A 27,434-nucleotide genomic window follows, 5' to 3' on the forward strand; every position below is an offset into this window, starting at 1 on the left:
ATGCAAGTGTTGCAGTCAGTCCTCCATTTGATATATGCAACTGAACTCTTGAAAGAAGCCTTTCTCAGCAAGTGCTCCCTATTTGTACAGGAACAGTACAAATTCAGTTGCACAATGGAAATGACACCTGCTGTAGCATGTCAAGCAGGTGAAAAATCAGTGCAGTGTGTGCAAGGCAGCTGGCTCAGTCTCTGACCTAGGGCTGGAGATGGAACACTTTGACTTAGCATTGTGGTTGTGTTTTGTCCCTTCTTTAGATGCAGAAGAATTTGTCTTGATGTAAGGCCATTCATAAGCAGCTGTGCTCTGTAAGGAGAGAATATTGCCACAGAAGGATTGGGAAGCAGTAGGACAGGACTTGGGGCAATGTTAACTTATGTCTGCAAGCTGCTGAAAACATTACCATACTGAGACTCTTTAGGTTTTTAGTCATGGCACTTCTGTCTCCAGTTTTAAGTAAGGATGCTTTTTTCTTTGAGTGACTTGGAAAGGAGCCAGGGACTGGCTATTGCCAAACACCAGACTAAAATGGCAGCATTTTTGTCCTTGGTAGAGATGTGTGACACAGCAGAAGAGCTGTGGCAGATGATGGTTAATCAAAGTATAATTACACTTCAGGTTATATAACTGCAATTAAACTGTGGATTAACTTCAGTTATGTTCTAGGCTTTAACAAGATGTTGTGGTTTAGAAATGGTACTTCCCAAATTAGCATTCCTACTAAAGTGCTCCAAACCATGAGATGCTTGCTCATTTCCTCCTCCCCCTACCTCTCCCCTCATGGACATGAGAATTGGGAGGTCCAAAAGATAAAGATCATGTGTTGCAATAAGAACAATTTACTGGTAACAGCAATGGAATAAGGAAATGAGCAGTAATAGCAACAATATCAATAACAGTGTACAAGAGAGACAAAAAATTCACACAAAAAGATTCACAAGATTCAGTCACTAAGAGACCAAGGAGGCCCTTCCTGCCCCAAGCCTGCAGCAGTGGCAGGCTGAGGTGGTACAAAATAACCTCTGGGTCTGTGCCATGCCCCTCCTGGCTACTGCAAAAATGAACCCTATCCTGGCCAGAACCAGGACATGAATAACTTTTTCCATGCAGGAGACTAGTACCTTGCTTGGTGTTAGCTTAATTTTTTAATGGTTGAACCTTCAGGTAGCACTATCTCTCTAGCTAACTCCAGGGTTTAGTGTTACTAAATCCAAGTAGAAGATAACACTGACCTGGTTATTCAGACAGAGACTCAGGCAGAGTCCCAGCAGTGCCTGTACAGAGGCTGTTTCTGATGGATGCACACACAGGACAATGACCAAACACACGGTCTTTAGGAGTTATTAGAAACATATACAAAAATGAAGTGACTACAATATCATCTTTCCACCTACCCCTTGTGACTACTTCTCCATGCTTTAACAAGAGTTTGTTGGGTTTTGGTTTTGCTCCATCTCAAACCTCTCCTGAGAAAGAGATGCTACTTCCCTGATTTTTGATTTCATTTCAGTGCTGCTGACTACATTTCAGAACTATGACCACCAGAAACTAACAGAGAAGCTGAGCTCAAGTGATCGCACATAGTGCCAATATTTAATTGGAATAAATAGAATCTGTCCAGGCATCAGAATGCAGGACTGAAATGCAGCCTTTGTGAAATTTGGAAACTTGACCAAGTCTGGATCTTCCACATCAACCTATAAAAAAACAATCATCAGAAGAATGTCTTTACTCAAATATGATTTGATAACATTAATAATATTAAAATTTCAGGCAACTATTTACCTGACTAGTGTTGTGAAGAATTTGGCTTTCATGGGGGTATAGGTTTTCTGAATCTTGTGGTGAATAGAGACGGATATACTTTCTTCCAAATACCTGTATATAATAAAATAAATGTTTTGCATTGGTCATTAACTGGCACATTACTGGAAGCTGTTGGCTATAGCTGGCATTTAACGGTAAAATATACCTGATTACAAGGAACATAATTATTGTTAGTAATAGACACTGCTATAATAAAAAGTCAAATCAGGATACTGGAATTCAAGTACCTCTTCCCTTGCAGCAGATAAGAATTTGAAATACCAATGGGAGGAAATGCCTTTAACCAGACTGCTTTCAATTCGAAGTTCAAGGCGCCCAATTTATACATCATTTTTGGGCTTTACGTAGCTAGAAATAGTAACTGAGAATAAGGAAGCTGAACCTTCATTGCTATTCACATCAACAGGTACTTGCACAGTGACTATTAAGCTTCCATATACCCCTCAAACTCTTATTTCTGTGTCATCATTAAACCAGTTCTTTCATTGGAGTGCTGAAATGCCATGAGAATTTGTGAGTGGCTTGGCTTCTCTGAATGCTACATGAACTCCAAATTTTTGGTGTCAAGAAGTGGCAGCATGAATGAGTCAAAGCTGAGTCCTACACTGATACCAGTGGAACAGAAGGTTTAGGGTCAAGATTCATACTGCTTGTGCCAGCATTCCAGATCACCACAAGACCTAGCCATTATACTTGTTGGGAATTGTCCTGTTACGGGTATTATGACTAATGCCAGCAGCCCTGAGTGGCTACCCAACCACTCCTAACCAATTTGCTTTTCCTCTATGTTAACATCCCTTCCCACATAATAGAACAGGATTTCCTGAAATCTTACCAACACCAAAGCTGTCATACTGACTATTTAGAGTTTGTTGCTTTCAAGGATATCACATAAATGTATTCTACAGACTGAACAAGTACCAAGTACTCCTGCCCTGTCCTACCCTTCACTATCACTGATTAAACTACTTAATCTATATAACTCTGTCTGTCCATGTGTTTTTAGGATGTCTTCCATACCCCAAAGGGATTAAGGATATTAATTAGCTCACTAAATAATCAAGTATTACATGGTATTTTTGGTGACATATGGAAGTGACAAAAATGCTGGTTATTGCTCCAACAGCATGTTCTCTAAATGCTTGATTTTTTTTTTTTTGGGACTGCCATCAGCTGTAAACACCTCCTTCCTTCACTTGCCTTACTGGATTAAGACCTTGTATATTATAAAATGGCAGGCACCAACTAATGGGCAATAGCCTGCATTGTGAGAACCCCGGGTTTGGTTTGGGTTCTCGTGTGGTGGTAGAGCTTCTCCTCCAACCCGTGTTCCCAAAGAAAAACTCCGCAGCCTCTTCTTGTTCGGTCTCAAGATGTTTTATTGCTAGTTATCTAACAGATTAGGTTCTCGGGCTGCGGCCCTTTGGTCAGCGGCCCAGGCAGAGAGGCACACACTCCTGACACCCTGACTGTCTGGTGTCTTCTTCTTCTCCCTCCCCGCCCAGGGCTGCTGCTATCTTTTATAAGATATATTACGTATAACATGTTTACAATTATTCCCCAATACCTATTACCTACGTTGCCAAGTGTTTTTCTATTCTAAACCAATCTGTGAGTGCCAACATCACCAAGAACATGGAGGCAAGGAAGAAGAAAGAAGAAGGATGGGTTCAGCCCACTTTCCTCCATCTTAGAACTTCTGACCCCCATGTACAAAGTAAAAACCCCCCTGTACATGCACTAAAACACCCCTGCACACTACCAAAAAATATTTCCCTCTACTTTGTGACTACACTTACTATACTATCTAGCACTTTGTGACTGATTGTTCCAGCTTCAAAGTTGGTAATTCATTCCATGGTTCAAACTCGAAATCACAGCTAAATCCAGCTGCCTGCTGGGGTCCAGACTGCATCTGACCAAGGCCTGGAACCTCTAAAAATGTCTGAGAGACATTTTGAGTTCCCACACTGCATCTCCAGAGACTGCTTTTCTCATTAATGGAAAAACTATGATCTCAGCACCAGCCAGGATAATTTCATTTTGTTACCTGCACTTGTGCCTCTCTGTACTCCACAGCCACATTTTAAATGGCATCACAAAGCGTGGTAATCACATATCCTCTGAACAGGGAGAGACACAGTTCTCCCAGGATTTTCCTGGGAAGCTGTGAGAAAGCTCAGAGAAATAATTAAAACAATTATCTCAATCTCTGCACCTGGCAGGCAATCTCTGATTGTCAAAGATCTTTACAAGTAGGAGTTGCCCCTTCTTGACCAATAGGTGAGAAAAGATTCCTAAAGGCCAATCAGGTCTTCAGTCCACCATTGTTTCTGTAAGAACTGTGGATTTCTAATAATAAAGTGCTTTTTCATGCCTTCTGATGATGGATTCTCTGTATCACCTTTTTCTGTCCCAGATACCCCTTCAGTGATAACAAAGTAGGGCAATTTCAATTGAAAACTGCCAGATTACAAAGACTCTTTTGCAACACTGGCACATAATCTCCCATTCTTTCAGGCAGAAGAAAACAAGTTCTGAGGTTTGTAAGGGAAGTATATTTTCCCAGTCCAACAGCTCCTATAAATTTTTCTTCCACCAAGAAAAAATCCCCTCAAGCTTTACATAGCATGAATAGTACAGTACTTTCAGAATGCAGCTGTATGTGTGTGCTCAGCAGGTAACACACAAAAGAAATACAATCCATACAAAGTTGCACTGCAGTTGTAAAAAACCATTCTAGGAAGGCCTGAATTAAGCCTCAGTTTCAAGTGAAAACATGGGGCAGCAAGATATAAATGGGACAGAGAAGCTAAGGCTCAACCCATAAAAAATCATCAGTAGAAAGTAATGTCACAATCCTGCTGGAAAAGTGTGAAAGTGTAAGCCTGGTTTTTATTTTTAAGAGTCTGATGGGAGAGCAATCTCCTTCAGTAAACAAAATAGGCTCGGAGTGACCAAAGATTCACAGTGGTCAACTGCTTGGATCCAGAAGAAACTCTCTGACCTGTTCAGTGCTTACCACAAAAGGCCCCAGTATTTTATTGGGTTATTCTGCACTAAAAGTCATCATCAAAAAGCCTACCAAGAGGAACTCAGCAGAAATGATGTCAAAGTACAAGTTTTAATTCCTATCTCACTGCATGCATGAATATTTTACTGGGTAACCTGAAACAGACTAAAGTATGCACCTAAGTCTACCTCAAAACTTTGCTTTCCAGATGTGCTGGCTTTGGCTGGGGTAGAACTAGTTTTCTTCCCAGTGGCTGGTATAGGACTGTGTTTTGGATTTGCACTGAGCACAGGGTTGATAATACAGAAATGTTTTTTGTTATTGCTGAACAGGGTTTACACAGACCTGAAGCTTTTCTGCTTATCATACTGCCATGTTGGCAAGGAAGTTGGGGGTGCCTGGGAAACTGGGAGGAGATACAACCAAGAAAGGTGACCCAAACTGACTGACCAAAGGATATTCCAGACTACATGACATCATGCTCAGTATATGGGGGAACAAGAAGAAGAAAGGGAGGATGTTTGGAGTGACAGTGTTAGTCCTCCCCATTAATTGTTAAGCATGATGGGCTCTACTCTCCTGGGAATGACTGAACATCTGCCTGCCCATAGGAAGCAGTCAAGTATTTCTTCATTTTGCTTTGCCTACGTGCACAGTTTTTGCTTATTAAACCTCAATCCACAAGTTTTCTGGCTTTTACTCTTCCCATTCTCTCTCTCATCTGCTGGTTGGGGGATGAGAAAGTGGCTGCATGAGGCTTGGGGATCGTGTGGGCTCAAACCACAAAACCGGAAAAAGAAACTTAGTACAACATGACAGGATCCAGATTCTTCCCAACTGTGTTACAAATTCCGTGTGACCTTGGAAAATCTGCTTCTTGTGATTTCTATCTATCATCTGTAAAACAAGGGTAAGTAATGGTCTCTCAATAAGCAACACTTGTGGTCTGTAAGATTACATTCACCATGAAGTTGCAGTAATGACAAATGCAATAAAGAAACAAAATAGTACCTGCATGTTCTCTATCCTTTGATTGTTCAAGTTGTGCTCCCCTTGTCTCTAACACACACACCATAAACATTTTCTCTAAGTATTGCATTAATGGCATATGTAGAGTAACTTGAATACATACCTGGGCTAAAAAATTTTGCTGGGGATCCTGATGAAGAGGTGAGATTGTGCCTCCTGGACCAAACCAGGCATTAATGGTGATGTCATCTTCTTCCCCTTCCCCCAGGCAGCAGTAGTCAGGGATACTGATATCTTCTTTCAGTTCTGGAATCTATTTCCACAAAGAGTATGTAAAAAGGGTATGTGCTGACTTGCCAAAATATGTAATTCATAGAACAGATGAGCAAGGCTGGATGCAAAGAAAACAAATGACTGACTGGTCCAGCAAGAGTAGGAGAAAAGTAGCTGACCTACTAGGAATCTGCAGGAAATGTTCTCAAACTTTCTGTTCTAGTGAGCAGACTCTGTTGGAAGGAGAAGTGGGAGAAAGAAAAGGGTTTCCTCATTCTTCAGAGACACTTTGCTTTTGCAGAAATCAGAGCCACCCACAAGAATGTTTGCTCTTCATGGAAAAGGAGCAGCTGATCTCTTCTATACTATGCTTGCTTCTCTGTGAAATTCTTTTTTATGTCTCCCACTAACATAAACTCTGGTAAACTGGAATGACATTTCAGACTGTGATAAACATACCAATGTTGAAAATTTTCCTGTCCAAATCTCTTCCCTGACTTACAAAAGGGGCTTTCCAGGTGATATCCCCCTAAGTATATGCTACATTGTACTGAAATAGCACTAGGATTGAATGTCTTCATCCCAAAAGGGTTTTGTTTCCATGTCTCGTAGCCAAATAGAACAAACTTCTCCCTCTGCTCCTTCAAATAATGGGAATAGAAACTTAAGAATTACTACGAATTCTCCAAATGCCCTTCAATCGACTACAGTCAACATCTTGAGAGACAACTTGTGCTACAAAAGGAAGACATGACTGTAGGAAGATTAAAACATTCACTCAGTTTTACCTGATCAAAAAGCTGGTGCTGGGCAAGGTATCCTACATTGTTCTGAAATGACAGCAGAGAAACAAAAATCATAGTAACATACAGGTAAGACAGTGGATTAATTTACTTAGAGGTGAATAGAATTTACTTAGAGTAAATTCCAGTGTCCTGTTCAGAGTACTATATATAATTATTTCAACAATATAAGGTGTCTTCAGATATAGCAACTTACAGCTCCATTGAAATTGTGAGAGTGTAGGTGTGTCTCTACAATGAATAAATTATCCAGCTTGAGTTACTGAAGGAAGCTGGGACTCCCTGTGGAGTCTTGACAGCTGACAATACGCTGCATCTTTCTAGCCAGACCCTGCTGGCACACAGACCAGTTCTCCTTCACGCTCTGGAACTACTTCCATACTCTATTCCGGGGTGCACCACAGAGCAATTTGCTATGGCACATAGTCCTTCCTGCCAGAAGGCCAGGAAACAGAAATTGGGGTTTGGGATCCTCACCTGTTAAAGGACATTCCAGACTTCGCTAATCAGCTTTGTATTTTTCTGCCTCATGGCTTGTAAATCCTAAATCTCACTAAGCAGCTTAATGAGAAAGAGGAACAACGCTGCTGGCTGAGGATCCCTTATTCTTAGATTCGACCAGTCAGGTTTTTGCTACATATGTATGTGTGTATATATTAATCAAAATCCAGCTACTGTACATTTAATTATAGGTAAAATTCAAACCTATCGTTGCTATAATTATTCCTAGCTTCACGTCTTAAAAATATGTCAAACCTTTTAATTCAGAACTGTGCTTACAGCACACCCCCTCCCTTGATATGACCTCTGAGTAGGTTTGTTGTAAGCAGAACTGTTGTCTTTACCAGTACCACGGTGCTGTGTTTGGAAATCAAACAAACAAGTGTAACAGACCTCATCCATGATATACTGGCTGATGAAGTCACTGACAGTCATGAGCTGCTGAGACCATTCCTCGTCTGTGTACCGAGCACCCAACTCCACTGGGACTGTGCGGCACCCTGCGACTTGACAGAAATAGTCCACACTGAAATAAAGAAAGTTCCATTACCTTCTATACTGCTCTTACTAATTTTGAATGTAAAACAATCAATCCAAATCAATCTTGTTGGGTAATAAAATTCTACTACCCTGAGTTTCTCCTGTCTAAACCAAACCAACCAGAATAAAAAGGCAGAATAAAAGACTGCAAGCAACAAGGAGATCAGCAGGCAGGTTTGTGTGGACATGACCCCACAACTGTCTGTTTTGTTTTGGTTTAAAAGCCTGTTTGCCCCAGTTGTTTTCTTCCAAACGAAGAAGATTTAAGCTGTTACTGTCTCTTGGGAAGGGATGGCCAATCTTTTTCTGCCTGCTGCTACATTTCATAAAATCTTGTATCTTTTACTCAGTAATATTAGATCAACTCTCTGTCAGCAGGTGCCAATAATACCAATTCCAATTGTAGCCAGAGGGGATGAGTTTGATGGGTGAAATACATCTCTCCATGGACAACTGTATTAATTAAACTGAGAAGTTAATCTTGTTAAGTGTCTAATCTTAACCAGTACAGTACCTTCCCTCAAAAATGAATAAAATCTCTATGACATAACAAGTGTGTGCACTCAGTTTTATCTTTGGTTGTTGAACTAAAGCAATTATTTAAACTAAGCATGAGTGATTTTTCCCCTTTTCTGGGGAATCATGACCTTCACCTCAAAAACACTTGATGCTCAATGTTGGAAATGTGGGCACCATTGTGTGCATTAACCAGGCAGCACAATGCTGTTACTCAGTCCTGCACAGTGGTGTCTGAAACTCAACACTCAAACACAACACTGGACAAACATCAGTGCTTGGACTTATGAATGAAAAAGTCAACCACGCTTACTCTTGGCTCTGAAATTCACTTTCCATTGCAGTAATTATTGGCAAGCTCCAAGGGGTAAAAAGCACTGATGTGTGTTCCTTGACACATCCACTGAGCTGTGAGTAGCCCAGTGGCACTTTGCAATGTGCACGTCTCGTGAGTTCCCAGGTGTTGCCATTGGGCTCCTGGGACGGCTGAAGGCTGGGACAGCAGAAGGTGGCCTTCACCCACGAAGAGTCAGAGGCTGGTCAAAGAGTCACCTTGGCCCCCAGACAGTCCTGCACTGAAAGCTATGAAGAGCTTCCCTCATCTATGAAGCAACTTCCACAGAGCAGTGGGACTGTGCTGCTAGCAAAATGCACTGTCCATGGTATCCTTTGCCTGTGGAGGTCTGCCGCTCTATCGAGCATCAAGATACCCAACACAGGGAACGATCGCGCCTTAACTTGGACAGGGAAGAAATTTACTTCTCACCTCCACTTCTTCATACAGGGCCAGTGGTCCATGACGCCCTCCAGGACCACAGGCCGCTGGGGAAGGAGGTAGTTGTCTCTGAAATGCTGGAGCGAAGGGCGGCGGAGGCGCGGAACGAGCTGCTCCGGCCGCAGGGCGGGCGGCGGCGCCAGCCGGGGGCTCGGGAGCGGCCGCTGCGCCTCAGCGGCGCCCGCAAGGGGGCGCGCGAGGCCGCCCGGGGCGCGCGCGCGGGGCAGGTGCGGCTGCAGCGCGCGCACCAGGCGCGCCAGGACGTTGTCCAGGATGGCGGCGCCCATCAGCAGGCCCAGGTCGCAGAGCCGCACGGCGCGCGCCAGCGGCCGGCCCGCGGCCACCTCGGCCAGCGTCCCGAAGAGGCAGCCGTAGGCGTACACCTGGCGCCAGCCCTTGCCGACCTCCCTCCATGGCCCCGCGTTCAGCTTCTCCCAAGAGTAGTCACGCAGGACGTCGCCGAGGCGCTCCAGCGCCGCTGCCGCTGCCGTCCCGGGCCGTCCCGCCGCGCCGTAGAGCAGCGCGCGGGCCCGCCGCAGCAGCGGCAGCACGCAGTCCTCCACCTCGCCGCTCAGCGCCAAGGTCAGCCCGTCCTCGGCGCGGGGCAGCAGCGCCCGCACCTCGGCCCACAGCGCCAGGCTGTCGTTCGCAGCCGCCGCACTGCCGGCCGCCGCCATGGCCGCGCCTGCGCCGACGGCCGCGAGGCAGCGCTGTCGGGCCGGCGGGGCTGAGGCGGGGCCGGGCGCGGGGCGGTGCCCGGAGGAGCCGGGAGCCGAGCTTCGGTCGCGCCGGCGAAGCTCGGATTTGTCGTTCTTACCTGTGACTTGACCAGCGAGTCAGCTGGAATTGAGTGACTGTGATGGGCGCTGCTTTCGCAGGAAAGGGGAGCCCGTAGACGCGGTGAAGGCCACGCTCTCCGGCCGTTCGCCGAGCGCCGGCGTGAGGAGGCGGCTGCCTGCGCTGGGGACAGCGGAGCGCAGGCGGTGAGTGCTGAGGGAAAAGGGAGATGCGCTCTTCCCAGCCGACCTTTTGTGCTGCAAAGAAACGTCTCTGCCCGGCGCTCGAGGAGCCCGAGCGGAGCCCGGCGCGGCCCTGAGCCCGTGTCCTCCCGCTGGCTCAGCTGCCTGGTGTTCATCTGCTCACAGGAGCGCTTTCTGCATGGAATATGCACAAAACTCTTCTTACTTTCTAACGTGCTGGACACGGCATCACTGAGCCCCAACTTGCTTTGATAATGTGACCTGAACGTTCTCAGGGCTTAATACTTGACTACAAAGGCAAAACAATATTTTATTTAAAATTCAGCAACTGAGGAATGTTTTAACATGGTGAACCAAACTAAACCACCATAACAAGAAATGAGGAATTTTTAGTTGCTAGTTAGGGTTGAAGTCTTTGGATTTGAGACAAATCCTAATTTACAGAAAAAGTTAAAATCCTTATTTTCTGTACTCAGATACCCGCTCTTCTTTGTTCCATGCTCAGTCACTAGTGCTTTCCAAAAAGGAAAAAAAAAAATTGATCTGAATCCTTCTGTTGCTGCTAGTGGTGGCTCTCCCCCGGCCCCCCAGCTGTCTCCTCGAAATTATCACTTCTGCTCTCACACTTCTCACACTTCAGGCTTGTGCATTGCTTATCATGCTGGCCTGTCTGTTGCCTGTCTTCTGACTGCCTTTCTCTTGGCATCTTAAATTCCTTCTGTGACAGTGTGATTTTAGCACCTTCATTCAGTATTTTCTCCTTAACTGCTAAATGTTAATATATGCTGCTGTAGGAAAAAGTATTTAAGTGGCAAGGAGATTTTCTTGTTAAACCCTATGTTCATTATTTGCAATTTAGGATGCTAGCAAGTGTTGTTAGTCTTGTGTCTGTGGGCTGCCCACTTTTTATAACCATTTACATTGACATTTATTTGCATTTAGTTAAGTAATAGTTTTTGCAGTTTAAATATGAATAATATTTTCATTAGTTTCATTTTGAAGATTAGGATTTTTTTTCTGGAATTTCAAACAACAACAAGGTCTGAACAAGTAATCTCCAGCACAGCAGTGAGGCATTGAGGCCATGATGAGCTTTATCAGTTTCACTTCAGGTGATTTTAGTTTTTGAGTATTCAGGGAGGCTCTGTGAGCGTACATTGGAAGACAATTATTTCTAGTCAGTTTTGGTGCAATAGTTTGAATTCTGATACAGCATTGATAGCCTTGAATCACAGAATCAACTAGGTTGGAAAAGACCTTTGAGATCATCAAGTCAAAGCTGAGACCTAACACCACCTTGTCACCTGGACCACTTCCAGTCTTCTTAAACACCTCCAGGGATGGTCACCCCACTACCTCTGTGGACAGCCCATTCCAATACCCTATCACTCCTGTGAAGAACTTCTTCCTAATGTCCAGCCTAAAACTTGTAGTGCATCTTAAGACTGTGTCCTCTTGTTCTGTCAGTGGTTGCCTGGAAGAAGAGACCTACCCCACCTGGCTACAAATTCCATTCAGGGAGTTGTCGTTGCAGTTAAAGGGGCTGTATATCTGCTGAGCTAATAAAGCTCAGGTCTTAGGGTGTGTACTGAGTCTTGTGTGTTTGGCCTCTTGGAGGAAAATCCACTAAAATCTCATAATATCATGCTGCATCTTAATAACTTGGTTGAAATTGTCCTCATTGAGGGAAAAAAACCCAACAGATTTGCAAATGCTGAATTGGGAAGTTTAGCTCTCAGAGCAGTTAACCTTGCAATAATGCATGCTAGTTTTGAAATGCCTGTAAGCTACTGCAGATGTTTTGTGTGAGCTGCCTGACCAAGGAAGTGGATGACTTCAGTGCTAGACATTTCCATTTTAGGTCAAGAAGAGAGAATTTAATTCCTGCTGCCAAAGAACAAAGATTACTGTCATGTGTCTAACCTGCAGAAATTGATGGGAAAAAGAGTTCCATGGATTATGCCACAATACTGAAACTTGTTTTTATCAGAAGTAAAAATTTTTTAAGATTGTGGAAAGCAGACTGCCTAACCTTGTAGAAAATGTTCCCTAAGGCATAGAAGAAAACTTGGTTCCCTGCTGCTTCCTGATTTACAGTCTGTGCTTTTTGTTCTCTTTTGTATTCTGTGTATTTTTAAATATGCTTCAGCCATCTCTTTTTCTCCTTGCATGGACTTTCAGAAAGAAGTTATCTATTTAAAAAAACCAAATGAACAGGCACACAATTAAGGGAGATAATGCCATCTGTATACAGATAAAACTATCTGTATTTCTCTCCTATTTACAGTGATAGATTCCAGGACCCACAGTTGATGTTACCTTATGTGCTACTGGTGAAAAAGTGATTAGTTACACCAAGTATAAAAAATACACTCTATGTCTTAGTTTGCATTTGTCTTCATTGAAAAGCATATTGGCCAGAGAGTATTTGCCCTGTCTAGAATTTAATTTTTTTAAAAAAATTATTTATAGGAGTATTCTCCTTTATAGCAGTCTTTACTCATTTGCTGATTAGAGTTGATGAACAAAGTCCTGTGATTTGTTTTTGAATTTTATTAAAGTTACATCAAGACACTTGCTTAGTGGTTCGCCACTTAAGTCCAAAGTAGGATGTTTGTATTAGGTGGATCAGTTTTTAAAATGACACCATCTGCTTGCTTGTACATATTTATTTGATTCTTCCCTAGGCGAATGTAGCTGAAGTCTGGTGAGGAATAGCCAGTTTGAATTAGCAGATAGAGAAAGCATTTTTTTGTTCTATGAAGGAGTGTGAGGCCAGGAGTAATAAAAACTAAGTAGATGCCCCAAATATCTAAACACAAGTCAGTATGTGTAAATTGCTTGCAGTGGTGAATGGTGAAGTCATCTCAGATGGGTTGCCTTGTCTGGAGTTCTTGTTAAAGATTAAACCTTCTTCAGTGCAAAATCATGTCTAGCAATCCAGAGCCCAACAAGTAACACTGAAGATTTTCTTTCTCAGGACTCCAGGATGCTGCTCAGCTCCTCAAGAATGCCATATCCCTTTTGGCAGCCTGGCACTCTGGATTTTATACCCTCCTTAAAGGGAGGATGGCAAGAAGATGAAGCCAGGCTCTTCTCAGTGATGCCCAGCAATAGGAAAAGAGGTAAGGCACAGAAACTGATGCATAGGAAGTTTCACCTGACCCTGAGGAACAGCTCCTTCACTGTGTGGATGAGATGTCCTGAACAGATTGCCTGGAGTGGGTGTGGAAAGTCCCTCACTGGAGATATTCCAGAATGTACGGCACACGATCCTGTGTCAGGTACTCTGGGATGACTCTGTTTGAGCAGGGGGGTTGGACCAGATGGCCCACTGTGGTCCCTTCCAACCTGTACCATTCTGAAATTCTGTACCATGGAAGGTGATCTGTTGCCGTGTTTCCAGGGCTTTTGGAATGCCTGGGCATTCACCAGCCATCGCAGCAGGTAAGTGCCTGTCAGTGTTGGCAGTGTCCAGGAGCAGGGATGAAGTGGGGACAGGCTGATAATGCTGCTGCCACCAGTGCTTAGGCTGTTTTTGCTTCCAGGAGTGGTTGACTGGTACCTTCTATGAGCAGTATACACAATATACTCACTTAACATTGCCCCTGTGCCCTCCCCACCCATGCAAAATAAGGTAAAAATGGAACCTAAATGGGAATATAAATTGATGACTGCTATGAAAGCCATAGATGGCTTTTATTTGCCTTTACAGGAAATGATTATCTCCTCTTCTGCAAGAACAAAAGTGTGAACACATAAGACTAAAGATTTTGGATGTCTTTCCAGGTTGCTTTTTCTGTTCCTCTGAACAAGAGATGAATGATTCTGATTAAAATATGTACAGAATTAATTATTAAGCAAAAGTTTCCTCAGATGAGCAAGGTCTTCCTGATGGAGAGTAACACAGCCCTATATTTTCATTGTGTCTTGGAGTTGAGTGTAGATGTGCCGTGACAGTGTAATGATGGATATATCTTTATCAACCTGTTCCCTGAACTGTTTTTATCACTGCCATCTGCTTGGCCGAGAGTGGCAGCTGCCAGGTCTCACAAATAGTGCTGTCATGTACTTTCATGTAGAACAACATATTGTAATTTCCCTGATATTACTAGATGAAATAACTTTAAGTGAGATAAGGTGACATTTTGCATGGCACTTTGGAATGTGTCTCATTGCTTTGGGTATAGGACACACAGTGTTCTTTCTGGAGCAAGCTATATCAGCACACCCAGTTCTACTTTCAGAAATCACTGGAAAATACTTATTTTACAAAAACATTACATAACATCCATCTGGGACATATGTGTCTGCTGAGATGCAACTGAGGCAGTATTGCTTACACATGTAGCCTTAGTTACCTTTGCTGAATGGAAATTATGTAAGTTAGACTATTTTAAAGTTCTTTTTCCTTATATCAACTTGAATCCCTTTCATATTTGCAAATAAGCTCCTTCAACATTAAAGAAAACATAAAATCTTTACAGCTGTCATGAATGACTGTTTTAAGGTTGCTTAAAGAATCACCGGAGAAGGTATCAGAAAAAGCATGTTTAATATGAAAGCGGAAGCATGAAAAAGTTTGTTCACAAGGTTACTACTACTTGGTTTAAGAACTAGAAAAAGCAAACTAAAGTCTAAAATCAATCTAAATCCAGATTCAACTCCAGAATTATCTGTGTGAAGGCTGGGGAGTGGACAGGGAAAAAGGGAAAGGGTAGAAAATGACAAGGATAAAAGGAATAAGGAGGACCCTCCTTCTGAGTCACAGGGTTCAGAATGGACCTCTCTGCTAAACTGAGCTAAACTGGGCCTAAACATAATGAACAGTTTACACCCAAAGGTTTAACATCTCTTAAATTTAACAACACTTAATTCACAGCTCAAGTTGAACAATTTAACAAAATATTAACATTTACTATAGGGCAACCAGGCCTAATTTACTTACAAATCTAAACTTAAAAATTTAAGAGAGCAACATTTACAGTACATTTTATGTATCATATTCACATTTGCATGCACAGTGACCTAAACGCCTTGTACAGGGTATATTCCTGTGAAAAATTCCCCTCTAATTCAGTGAAGGATTCACACTAGATGCCTTTGCATCTTCTCAACAGGCAAAGGGTTGAACCTTGAGGAGTGGAGGCATCAGCCCAGGATCTATCTTGTCATTCAACAGTGATTGTCTGAAAATAGCAAACGAGAATTCACTGGCTCTGAGGGGCCCCACTCAAAAGGAGGTCACTGGTTGCAGCCTGCTGCAGTCCAGGAGAATTCAAAGGGTCTCATTCAGGACCATTGTTTATAGGGTCGCAAGAGAGCAGGCTTCAGTCACAGTAATTTTTCATCCTGGCTGCAATTTGCATTGGTAACTTCCTTTGACATTTTGGTAACAAAAATGTTGTTCCACTCAGGTTGTTATTCAGGCAAGAAAAATAAGTTTCCAAGGCTGTTTGTTAAAAACAGGAGCTCATTAGACAGCCCCACTTCCTGGGAACAGACACTGTTTCTGCTAAGCTCAAGAGGAGCTTGGCGCAGGTGCTGTTTGATAAGGCCAAAGTCTAGCCAGCATTTCTTGGATCATCCTGCGGCCCAAGAAGGAATGGAGCAGATACACTACCACAAGAACAAACCTTTAAAACAATCTTTATAGTTTCAGGTGCAAAGGAAACTGAATTGGATATTTCTTATTGCTAATGAGCATTAATGAGAAACAGCCTTTCTCATGAGGCAGAAAACCCTGTTGTGATGAAGAAGGTAGAATATGTATTCCTGATTCTTCTATCATTTTCTTATTCAAGTGCCATAGTGTCAAGTGTCAACTGCTGAACAGCTGATTGGCAGCCTGAAGGTCTGAGGCACAGAGACAGTTGGCTTGTAGTCAGCTTGTTTGGAACACTGCTGCAGGTAGAAAGATTTCCTGACAGGAGTGTGGAAGGAAGTGATGGCACAGATCCTTTATGTTTTTCTGTTTTGTCTGAACGGATGTGTGGCTTTGGCACTTCATTGCTAGCGAGGTAGAGGCCATTGGAATTGTGAACAATGTTCTCCCAATGGCAAACAGAGGGCCAGGTCAGAGGAAAGTCTCTCGGCATTTAGGTGATGTTGTACACTCTGGAAATGTAAGGCTTACCTGTCATTCCACTAGTGCATTTCAAGATCTGATGATGCAGGCTCCTGCCATTGTACTGATCTTGAGCGCACATGAGATTCCTTTTTTGTGCTAAGGGCTGGGACATGTAATTTTCATTAGCCACACTTTATAAACATTTATGTACTTTAAGAGGAAGAATATTTATACATATATATATAAACATTTTTGCCTTCCTCCCAAGCTTTCAAAAATCTCATTTAAAACTTGTGTTTGATTCACCCTCTGGACTACAGCTATAAATACTGCATGAATTTGTTTTGTGCTCTAAGTATACACATTTAGCTGTGTTCCTAAATCACATTCTTATTAATGAGCATAGTTGCTGCACACCACAATTGTTGGTTGTATTGTCTCTTGTTTCTGTGTATGCTTTTGAAAGATATTTTAAAGTCTTTGTTGGAGTTTGCATGTGCTTTAAAAATTAAATTTAGTCTGTGATTTTATTACACTTTTAATTTAATTTATCTTAACTGGTACTTTCAAGCTGTGAACCAGCTGTTGACTTTGAAAAAAAGATTGTTCAATTTGAAAGGAGCATTTTAAAGCTTAATGTAATGGCTGTAAGTAATCACTACAGCAATTATATTCTCTGGTGTTGTGCGTCACTATAGTAATATTGGAGGCTATAAGAAAATTCAGGAAAGAAACCCATCAAATTCATATGTCTCCGTTTTGTCTGCAATGCCCAGCATCTGTCTGTTCTGTGTAGCTTGGTGTCCCTGCTTGAATTGTCAGAAAATCAGAAGTTTCGCTTTGTTGTGGCCCCATGTTTGCCCAGCAGCAATCAAGGGCTCTTGGCTGTGCTCTCCTTGGACCGGAGATGGGTTTTGATTTTTCTGATGTGGGCAGATGGTAGATATGCTGCTTTGCTACCTCCTCCTGATTCATTTGAAGATGTGTGGAATTTTGGGGTTGATTTTTCTTGAGCAGCTATGTACCCACCATGCCTGATGCTTGTGATAGCAGAGCTCCTCACAAAGCATACAGAGAGTCTGACCAGGATGGGAGATCTTGGTATCCTGTAAGGTCAGGCCATGCTCTCACTGTGCTCTGGAAAGCATGGTAAGGAGAATTAATAGAAAGGGGTGTGTTTTCATGCATGTTCTGAGTAGGAACATCCTCCATTTATTTGTGAGTAACTCTCCAGACAGGCTGGAGCTTTTGGGGATGAGAATTTTCTGGATCACTGCAGTGAGGATAAGGGAAGAAGCATTCCTTCATGTTGTAGTAGTCTATGAAAATGCTGTGCAGCTTCCTCTGCCCTGGAGATTCTCTCCATCATGATTTTTAAAGGAATGTAATACGCATCACTGTGGAAATAACTATATTTCCCAACGAGTCACCCAGCCATATTTTACACACAGCTTGCGTTTGAGAACTGTGGACAACACTACTGCTCCAAAAAGGCAGTAGGTGCAGGACTTAAGCTGTCTCTGCTTTTCACAGAATCCCAGAATGGCTGGGCTGGGAAGGGGCCTCTGCAGATCACCTAGTCCAACCCACTTCTAAAGCAGGTCCACCTAGAGCTGGTATTTTTGCCAGCATGTGTTGCAGAGCAGGTTCAAGTCACCTGCCTAGCTACCATCAGTTCCTGTTTACAGCTCTGTGAAGCTTAGCTTCAGCAACATACTAAACCTTTCCTAAATTTAATTTGTAGCAAGATCCTTCAGAATATGTATCTAATGACAGCAAGATCTGAGCTGATGCAGTACAGTGACAATAACAGGAAGGACCAGTATGCAGGGTGAAGGGGACATTGTGAACTTTGGATGAATGGGAGACTAAGCTTACTACTGAGGCATAATTACAGATGTTTGGTTGCCATGGCTTTTAAGAAAGAATAGAATATGCATCTGGAAGTGAGTTTTGCAATGGCACTTGTAGTAGATGGTATTTGTGATTACAACTGGGGTGATCCTCTGCTAAGAGGTAGCTGTGCCTTGGCATGGGAACACCCTGCTGGAACGTACATTGCTGTAAAATGAAAAAATGAGATTCTCACAATAACAAAGGCACAACTGTCTGTGTTGGCAGTGTGCATTTGTGGGACATCCCCAGCAAAAGGAGTTTCAGTGTAGTTTCCCATTTCTCCACCTGTGTGTAGTGCAGAGCAAAGCAAAAGCTACAGATCCAAGTGTGCTTCAGAAATCAGGCATGTCCCTTCTGGACACATGTCCCAGAAGCTGGGGTAGTAATCACAGAGGTCACAAAGGGACAGATACAGAATCCTCATTGTGACAAAGCCAATATGACATGTGAATTACACTGTATTTTGTGCATGTATGTGTGTGTATAAATGAGGTACTTAAAGGAAGTAACTGCTGGGATGGAGACAGACATGAAGTGGTGTGTTCTGGAAAGTTAAAAGTTTAGCCAGCATACCAAGGTATTTCTTAATATAGCGGAATGAAATTACTTTGAGTGCAGCAAATGAGACACATAAAGTGTAATGCCCTGTAAAATCACAAAGAGCCACTTCCAACAGATGGAAAAAGCAACTTTCATACAAAACCAAAAATTGATAGACTCTGCCTTTGATAATCCAAGTACCAGCTTACACTTTACAGTATCCATTACTGGCTGTGAAATGTATTTTGGTAGTTAAATGCACTTGCTAGTTTGTCACTATATAGAATTTAAAACTTTGAATTCTGTGTTCTGCTGTTTTCTTCACTATGAGAAACTAAAAAAAACCTCTGATAAATAGCTTTAAAGTCCCACATGCTGTTTTACTCTCCTGTCTGCTGCACCAGTGTGGCCGTTCTTAGTGTGGAACCCCTGGGCTTGAAGCTGGTTTTAGGAGTCCCCATGGTAGGGATGTCAGGAGGCATAAGGGAACATGTATGAGGAGCCTATGGCCAATGGCAGAGCTTTAGGCTGGCACCCTGGAACCAGGGAGCTTTTCTGCACCCTTAGAGAAGCAACATCATAATGTAAGTGGGATGTGAGTGCTCACCTTGCCTCACCCATTCTGACCATCTTGCTATGTCCACAGAGGACTGGGGCACCTCTCCCAGCTGTCCTGTGCTATGAGTAACTGACCTGATGTAATCCAGTTTAGAGAACTAGGAAGTGATGAGCAGAAGGAAGAATAATCTTTATTTGGTGTAGACAGTCAAAAGTACAGAGGTGATTGTTAAGTGATAAATGAGACCTTATATGGCAATACTTAAATGGAAAAGCTGGCATAGCACTGAGTCATAAGAGTAAATAGCATGATAGTTCTTAGAGAAGCAACAAAACACGTAACAGGACTGTGTCCTTACCTAAATTCTCAGTGTTGTGCACCTTGAATACTCTGTGCAGTGCTGTTCCCCCATTTCAGAAAGCAAAGAACTGAACTAGAAAATGTTAGCCAAGACAGATAAAGCTAATAACAGATCTGGAATGGTTTCTTTATGAGGAGAGCTCTGCCTTGGAAAAGAGACACTTAAATGGAATATATGTGTATAAAATCATGTGGAATAGTAAGGATGAGGAAGGTATGACTGTTCACTGTCTCTATTGAAGGGCCTGGAGGTGGAGGGAAGGACATGAAAATACATGAGTCAAACTTGAAGAAAAAAATCAAAAGGGAAGTGCTTCTTCACACTATGCATACTGGAGCTGTGGAACTCCTTGTGTCAGGATGTTGTAGGTGCTAAAAGTTTCAAAAATTAAAGCAAAAATTGTGGAATTGAAATCCATCAGTGAATATTAATCACCAAAGCCCCACCACATTTTCTCTTGGGAATTTTTCAAATTGTATGTGCATCACTGGAGATTGGGAACATGCTGCTATGTGTTTTTCTATTTCTTACGTTCTTTGCTAGACATTCTTGTTCTGTCTGTTGCCAGAAGCAGGATATTGAGCTGAATGGACTTCAGATTTGAAGCCATGTGGCTACTCTTACATGTCTATGTTATCCTCAACTTGAGACGTTCCAGGGAAGCTATGTATGATGCAGATTTACACTTAGGGACAGTATTTTTTACTGTTGCTTTATTTGCCTCTAAAATTTTCCTCTGGCTCATCAGAGATAACTGCAGTCCTAAGCTGTGGTGTGTTTAATTCTTGCAGTGATATTGCCAGCAATGGAAGTCAGGTCTAAAGTTGGGAGACAAGTGCTGTGTTGCATGGATGTCACAGATGGGCAGGCAAGGCCCTGATCCAGTGGTGTTGTGGTGATTGATTGGGGTGAAGGAAGAAAGGGGAAGAAGAGGTTCAGTTGGCATCTAGGATCCATTCAGAGTTCTCTGTGCGATGGTCAGTTAAGGGCTTGGGAATGTTCATGGAGACTCCTGTGCAGTGGATGGTGATCAAGTAACATGCATGTATATGTTCGTGGGAGGGGCAAGCAGCCTGCTAGTATGGAGAAACTGAGACAGGAGATTGTGGATAGATGGAAATTGGTATTGGATTAAGCAGGTGTCATTCCAGTCTCCACCATTCCCACTGCGTTGCACACTTGGTTGTTTACTATATAGCATAAAAGTCCTTTGTATGAGTTCAGGGCTACCTCTTGCTGCATGTCTGTGTTACTGTCAGGATGGAGCCAGCTCCCCAGCTGTTCCTCTGCAGGAAGCTTTCCATTTACATGCCACAGAAATAACTCCTGTGACATTAATTAATCACAGTTTACATGGTAATAACCCTTTTTTTATGGGTAAATAATGCGTATCCCCTGCTGGAGTGGGGGTTCTGCTGGTTCCAACATTTGATTATTACATAATCTTCTTCCCATTAAGTGATCAGTGAGACCAGAGGAAACTAACAGTAGTGGGAATAATTAGCTGTGTTGTGTTTGGGGCATGGGCTTACCTCCTTTGTGCTCATTCAGAAGTCCATACAGTTAAGGAGAATGCAGGTTTTCTTGGTGCTGCCAAGCAAGTGCCACAGAATTTTGGGTTGGCACCATGATGTTGTGCAGAGGGGCCTGGCTAGTTCTTAATCATGAGGAGCTTTATTCCAGAGAAGTTCTGTGCAAACAAGGCTGCTCAGCCCCTGGTACCTGCCTGAGTCTATTCCCTTTCCTCACTGCATGTCTGCTGAGAGCTGCATGAGAGGGTGCCAGGGTTTGCTGGGTGACAGAGCTTTGTTCAGTCTCTTCTCCTATAAGACAGGCTCAGTGCTGGTCCAGGCAGTCATGAATGTATCACTTTCCTGTGTGTGTGAGGAGTGTCATTGTCACCCAGTGCTTCTGACAGGGAAAGGCAAAGAGGCTTGCCCAGGGCTGCTCAGTGTGTCTGCAGCAGAGCAGTCAGGGCTGCAAGTCTGCTCCTAGGAGGGACCAGCCCCACACTGCTGCATGCAGGCAGGCCCTTCTGCTGAACAGTGGTTCGGGAGCCATCCTACCCCCACAGGTGTGGTTGATGGCCTCTGGAGAGGTGGTATGCCAACCTGACTAGCAGCCACATATGTGATCACAGCATGCATAAGGAGAGCTATTCTGAAGTGAATGGTGTCTGAATGGTGTCTGTGTGGGAAGTGCCTGCTCAGGAGCACACTCTGGTCCCTGCGCTCTGATTACCCTAAGCACCACTGTATTTTTCCTGGTTTATGTTTCCTTTTCCTCCCTTGACTTTACTGCTTTTGCTTTCTTTGACTTTGGATTCTCTTGTAATAACCACTTTAATCTACAACGTTGCCACTTGCTTGCCTGCCCCAACTTCTGGCCGCCTTTAGGGCCAGTGCTGGTAACAAGTCAAGGGCCCTCTCAGCTGCAAGGTTCCTGCAGAAATAACTTCCTAACTAAATAACAGGCAAATTGGATATTGGAAAAGAACTTTAAATAACCTCTGAATTCCTAGGGAACTACATCTTACATCTCTGTTAGGGACAAATGGGTTCAACATAAGTAATGATCCTCTGAAGTGAAAAATAAAGAAACATTGTTCATGAGCCTCTGTGGACTAGAATGAGAACAGACTTTCATGAGAAAAGCAAAATGCAAAGATGTACCTGGGTGATGAGAGCAAAAGAATTAAACATCATTGGACTATAAACATAATCTCTGACATGTGCCACAGCTTGCCTCCAGGTAGCTGCTTTGGATATGATTGCTCTAGCTTTTTCTTCTTGTGCCATGGGAAGAAGCTAAAGGCCCTTTACTGTGGCACCATTCCTGGCAGCCCTTTGTGGCAAATGCCAGACCATGACCTTCCCAGATGGAATTGCATCTTTCAAACACAGTCTTGTGCTGAATTCTAGCTCTTCAATGAAACATAACTAGCTGGAATTCTCTCAATGACTTTGTGTTTTTCCCCATACTGATGTAATGCTAAAATCCTCCTTGTTCCAACTTCAGATGATTCATTTCATTTTGGTTGCTATCTCTCTGCTGTTTGATACTTGTCCTTTTCCCCTTTTTGAGCTTATGACTGGACAAGCCCCTTTTAGTTCTGGGAAACATATTCCTGTTAGTGGGTGGACCAATTTCTTTGTTTTGCTTTCTGAGCTATAAAGTTATCTATTGCAACAGGATGGTGCCAGTGTTTTGAGTCTGTGACTGTGATTGAGCAGTGGAACTCACTGTGGTGGCAGTGTGATGGCATGTGCTATGGAGAAATCCCCATTTGTCTGCATAAGGATGTGAAGCAGGGAGTATGGGTTTTGCTATCTTTAATCTCCATCCAGCTGTTTGCTCCACCAGGTGTATGCAGTGGGTGTTGCTACTGCCACTAATGCAGCGCCTGCTCTTTTGTCTCCCTTTGCATTTCCTGAGCGTGTGTTTGTCCCAAAGAAAGGCTTATTCTCGCTCCTTGAGCTTCAGCTGAAGACAAGCATGTTTAGTGCTGTACACAAGGCCCTTCCTTTTGAGAAGCTCTTTAGCTTTTACAAAAATGAAATTCTTTGTGTGCCTGTTTATGCAAAGCTGCCCAGCACTCCCTGTGCAGGCTGTGCTCGGCTCCTGAGGAGGGCAGCATAGGTTAGCTGATGCTCCTTGCCTGGAATTCTGCTTTACATTCCAGCCATGTTTAAGGCAGAGCTAGCAAAACGTAAAACAGCACTGAAGAAATTGGTAGTAAAACTCTTGGCTCTGTGATGAGATGCCTCGGCTGAGCAGAGTGGTCCCCACTCCTATTCTTACAGGAGAAATTGCCTGTTCTTAGTGGTTGTGCTGCCTGCTGCAGACTGACACCAGTGTCTGGTACTGGGGGACCTGCCTGCAGGCTGGTCTCACACTGCTCCCCAGGGAATAATGCAGACACAGAAAAGCAGGTACGTGAAACCCCAGTGCCTCCCTCCCTTTGAAAGACTGACCCTGCATATTGGAAGGACTTTGTGACTTCAGTGTTGTGGACAGGCCTCAGCTCTGTGGTATGTGTACAAAATAACAATTTGAAAACACAGATCCCCTATACCAAGAAACTTGCAAGGTGGTGGGATATGATGTATGTTTTTCACTAAGAGGAAGACACTGGGAGGCCTAAGGAAGGGATTCCTTAGGTTGAAATCTGACTGTCTTACAGGTAATGAATGAACAGCTTTGTCCATGAAGCAGAAACCAGGATGGTCTTAAACAAACAAGAAGCCTGGAAAATCATGTGGAAATACTTGTGCCATGTACATTAATGCTAGATGTACTAATAAGGATTAATGCCACTGGATATCAAAATTATTCGATTATTATAATAATGAGTTTTCCAGAGAGGATAAGGATATTTGGTGAACTTGTGCAGAGCCTATTCTGCCACTTTATTGTCAAATTGTTCAGAAGTTTATACTTCAATGCAACAGAAATCAAAGGCAGGGAAGCGACCTAGTAACTTGTTGAGGATGACAAAATGATGCATCATTTGAAGCTCTCATGGTTGATATTGAGCTCATTAATTGATTTGTTGACAGAGTAACAAGCGCTGCAAAAGCTGCCCACTTTTTTTCCTCCTCTTTCTTTTTGAGGGATACCTGCATCCTTTCTAGAGATCCATTTTGGGCTTCAGAAGCTACCTGGGTACCTACATCCCATTTGTAGACTTGTGAATTAAAGACACAACTTTCTACCTCTGATGCCTACCTTGGGGAAGGCAACACAATATCACCATTATTCTCAGTTTTATATTAATTTTTAAAGTTAAGTAAAATGTTTAGTAATAACAATAATTATTTCCAATGTAAGCCTGAAAAAGTGAAAATAAATTCAGAGCATTTTCAACACTGAATTTTCATTATGGGTTCCTGTAACGTTTCCCTCTTAGTGGGTCTTGTTCTTGCTGTGTTCTTTGCACAGTGAGACTTGGACAACTACTAAGTGGCAAAGTGCCACAGGTACTGAACAAGCCTTGTTTATCCTGCTTTGTGCAGAGGTTAAGTTTGAATAGGGAGTTAAAAAGCCAAGACTGACACTAGAAAGGTCAAATGCACACAGCTAGGGTTAATGTGTTACCAGTGTTATGCCAGAAAATGGGATTGCATACCATGGTATTGGGTTTGCGTGGCCAAGTTTTGGTAGCAGGGGATGGAAACAGGGACTTCTGTGAGAAGTTGCCAGAAGTTTCTCACAAGTCCAACAAAGTCAGTGCCAGCTGGCTTCAGGCCACTGGCCAAGTCTGAGCCCAGCAGTGATTGCACTAAGGTTTCTGGGGTAACATATTTAAGAAAGAAAAAAAATGTATTACTCATAGGTAATTGCAGGCAGAGAAGAGAGGGTGAGAGTGTACAAGAGGAACATCTTTGCAAATGCCCATGTCATTGCAGGAGTCCTGGTGCACCAGGTGGCAGAGCGGACATTTCCTTGCAGCCTGTGGTGAAAATCATGGTGAGGCAGCTGTGCCCTGCAGCCTGTGGAGGTCAGTGAGGGAGCAGAAATCCACCTGCAGCCTCTGGAAGAGACCACGTCAGAGCAGGTGGATGCCCAAAGAAGGCTGTGACACCATGGGAAGCCTGTGCTGGAGCAAGGTCCTGTGGAGAGGAGAGCCAATGCTAAAAAGGTTTGCTGGAGGACTTGTGATCCTATGGGGGACCCAGACTGGAACAGACTGTGCCTGAAGGGCTGACCCATTGGAAAGGGACCCATGCTGGAGCAGTTCATGAACAGCTGCAGCCCAAGGATTCACTCTGGTGAAGTCTCTGTGGAGGATTATCTCCCTGTGAGAGACTGCCCACTGGATCAGAGGAAGGAAGCAGTGGCAGAAACCATGTGGGATGAACAGATAGTAACCCTCATTCCCCATATCACTGCACTGCTGAGGGGAGCAGGTAGAGAATTGGGAATAAAGTTAAGTCCAGGAGGGAATGGTGGAGTGAAGGTATTTTTGGGATTTTATTTTTTTTTGCTTCCCATTATTCTGCTCTGATTTTGATTGGTAATAAATTAATTAATTTCTTCAAGCCAGGTCTTTTTTGCCTGCGACATTAATGCGTGAGTGACCTCTCCTTGCCCACATATAAATTCACAAGCCTTTTGTTATAATTTCTGTCCCCTGTCTACTTATGGAGGGGAGTGATCAAGCAGCTTAGGTGGGCAGTTGGCCTCCAGCTGGGGTTAAACAACCACAACCAAATTTAGATACATTAACATATTTTTATGGAAAATGCACCCCATTGGTGCTTCTGTTTTATTTTAAACAGTCTTGAGTGATGAAGGGTAGCTGGCAATTGACATTAAAGTAAGATTGTTCTGTGCTTTATTGTCACCTGAATTCTTAAATATCCCAGAGGTTCTGCAGATTTGCTCAGGCGACTGTGTCATGCTTACATACAACTCTGAGGGTCTTTTGGCCAGGTCCATAACGAAGGGACTGCAGACTAGGCTTGTTAATTGATCTGCATTCTGAACTTGCAGTATATAATGCTTAAGTCATTTAATTTTAAAACTGTGATTAGACTTTGTAGTTGTCTCACCAATAGGCAAATGTCAGTCTGGGAAGTGGCCTGGCAACCAGGGAGGGCTTCTGTGAGGTTGTTGTTCCCAGCAGAAGAACTGTGACCTCAGGGGGTTCTGGACAGGCACTTGGGCTTGACAGATGCTTGCTACTGCCCTTTCAGAGAGATTCTGCATTTGCTTAACCTCCTTGCTAGTGCTTTCTGATCTGTACAGCTGTATTGCAGAATGAAATACCTGATTCAGTTCTAGATTAACTCAGTTTCTCCTTCACAATGCAGCTTTACAAAGGATCTCTGCTGAAGAAAAAATTAAGTGCCCTGATGGGTGATAATGACATCTGGGAACGCTGTATCATCTTGCTAAAGCATGTTAGGTGTTTTGTCACCAGCTAAAGATCAAGATGCTGCATTCAGCTCATTTGTTTCAGAAGTGAAATAGAAATACATGAGCTCTGCCAAGGCCTTTTTGTGGTGCCAGGATAGCTCCACAGTCAGCCACCCCACAGACAAGAGTGGGGCTGGTATGATTTACATCAGCTGTGAATCTCGTTCCTTGCACTCACTTTTTTGTGCTCTGCACTCCAGTAAGAACAGCAATTTGAGCTTTTCTTAGGGTCAAACTTGCTAGTTTTTCTCAATGTTGGATGAAGGAAGCAGCAGTACTACCTACAAGATAGAACTGGAAAGTTCAATAATTTTGCCACCAGAACCCTATTAACTGGAAAGGTGTAAAGTGATCTGTAAAGCAAGCTTTTGTCATGTCTGTCTTCTCAGCTATGAGTTTGTCAGGCATGGACATTAGACAGTATTCATCCAGGAATAGGTTACATTTGTATCGCCCTGGTTTGTGCCCTGGGATGAGATGACAGTAGGGTACAGCTGGACCAGCTGTGACAATGGCAATCTTTCTAGTTTGTTAGATTACTGAAAAGAAAAGGAAGGGCATATGCAGTGATTATCTTAAAAGCAGTTGAAGAGGGGATGATGGATACTGGGAGGACTAGGGTGCCCAGTCAGGTCTCCAGGACTTGTGCAGAGCCTTTGGAGGCAAACAAAGGAATTTCTGTCTGCCAGAAAGAGGTTTTCCATGGTCAGGAACTGGATAGAGTTCTGGTTTCACTTTTCTGTATGGATTCATATTTTCTGCCAGATAGTCAAGTACATCCAATGTCTTTGGGAGCAATTTTGGCAGCCTGTTTGCATAGCCTGGCTCAGTTGCTGAATTGCCAGCAGCTGTCTGGGTGCCTGGGGACTCAGGGAGAAGGGGTTCTGCAG

The 27,434-nt window shown here is 43.3% G+C and overlaps 1 protein-coding gene and 1 long non-coding RNA gene across 29 annotated transcripts in view; one reads left to right on the forward strand and one right to left on the reverse strand.

The window, feature by feature from the left end:
• Positions 1-823: 823 nt before the first annotated feature.
• Positions 824-9,922, reverse strand: KDM8 (lysine demethylase 8). Of its 2 annotated transcripts, XM_021543811.4 has the most exons (6): positions 9,209-9,922; positions 7,780-7,912; positions 6,871-6,912; positions 5,973-6,122; positions 1,786-1,878; positions 824-1,697 (listed from the first exon to the last, which is right to left on the reverse strand). In XM_021543811.4, exons 1-6 carry the CDS (start codon positions 9,892-9,894, stop codon positions 1,533-1,535), a joined length of 1,269 nt encoding a protein of 422 aa, XP_021399486.1. In that variant the 5' UTR covers positions 9,895-9,922; the 3' UTR covers positions 824-1,532. The 2 variants fall into 2 exon arrangements, with proteins under 2 accessions (XP_021399486.1, XP_085448052.1); XM_085591926.1 differs by lacking the exons at positions 824-1,697; positions 1,786-1,878 and adding an exon at positions 2,938-5,737.
• The window catches only part of LOC110477764 (uncharacterized), a 55,464-nt gene continuing 37,757 nt past the window's right edge, over positions 9,728-27,434 (forward strand). For 22 of the 27 annotated variants that reach the window (XR_014958457.1, XR_014958472.1, XR_014958473.1 and 19 more), the window contains exon 1: positions 9,728-25,264. This is a non-coding gene — a long non-coding RNA (uncharacterized LOC110477764). The remainder of the gene's footprint in view (positions 25,265-27,434) is intronic. The other 5 variants (XR_014958471.1, XR_014958468.1, XR_014958458.1 and 2 more) reach the window with 5 other exon arrangements.

The sequence above is a fragment of the Lonchura striata genome, chromosome 14 (genome assembly GCF_050655825.1).
Source record: "Lonchura striata isolate lonStrDom1 chromosome 14, ASM5065582v1, whole genome shotgun sequence".
In the NCBI taxonomy this organism is placed as follows: Eukaryota; Metazoa; Chordata; class Aves; order Passeriformes; family Estrildidae; genus Lonchura; species Lonchura striata.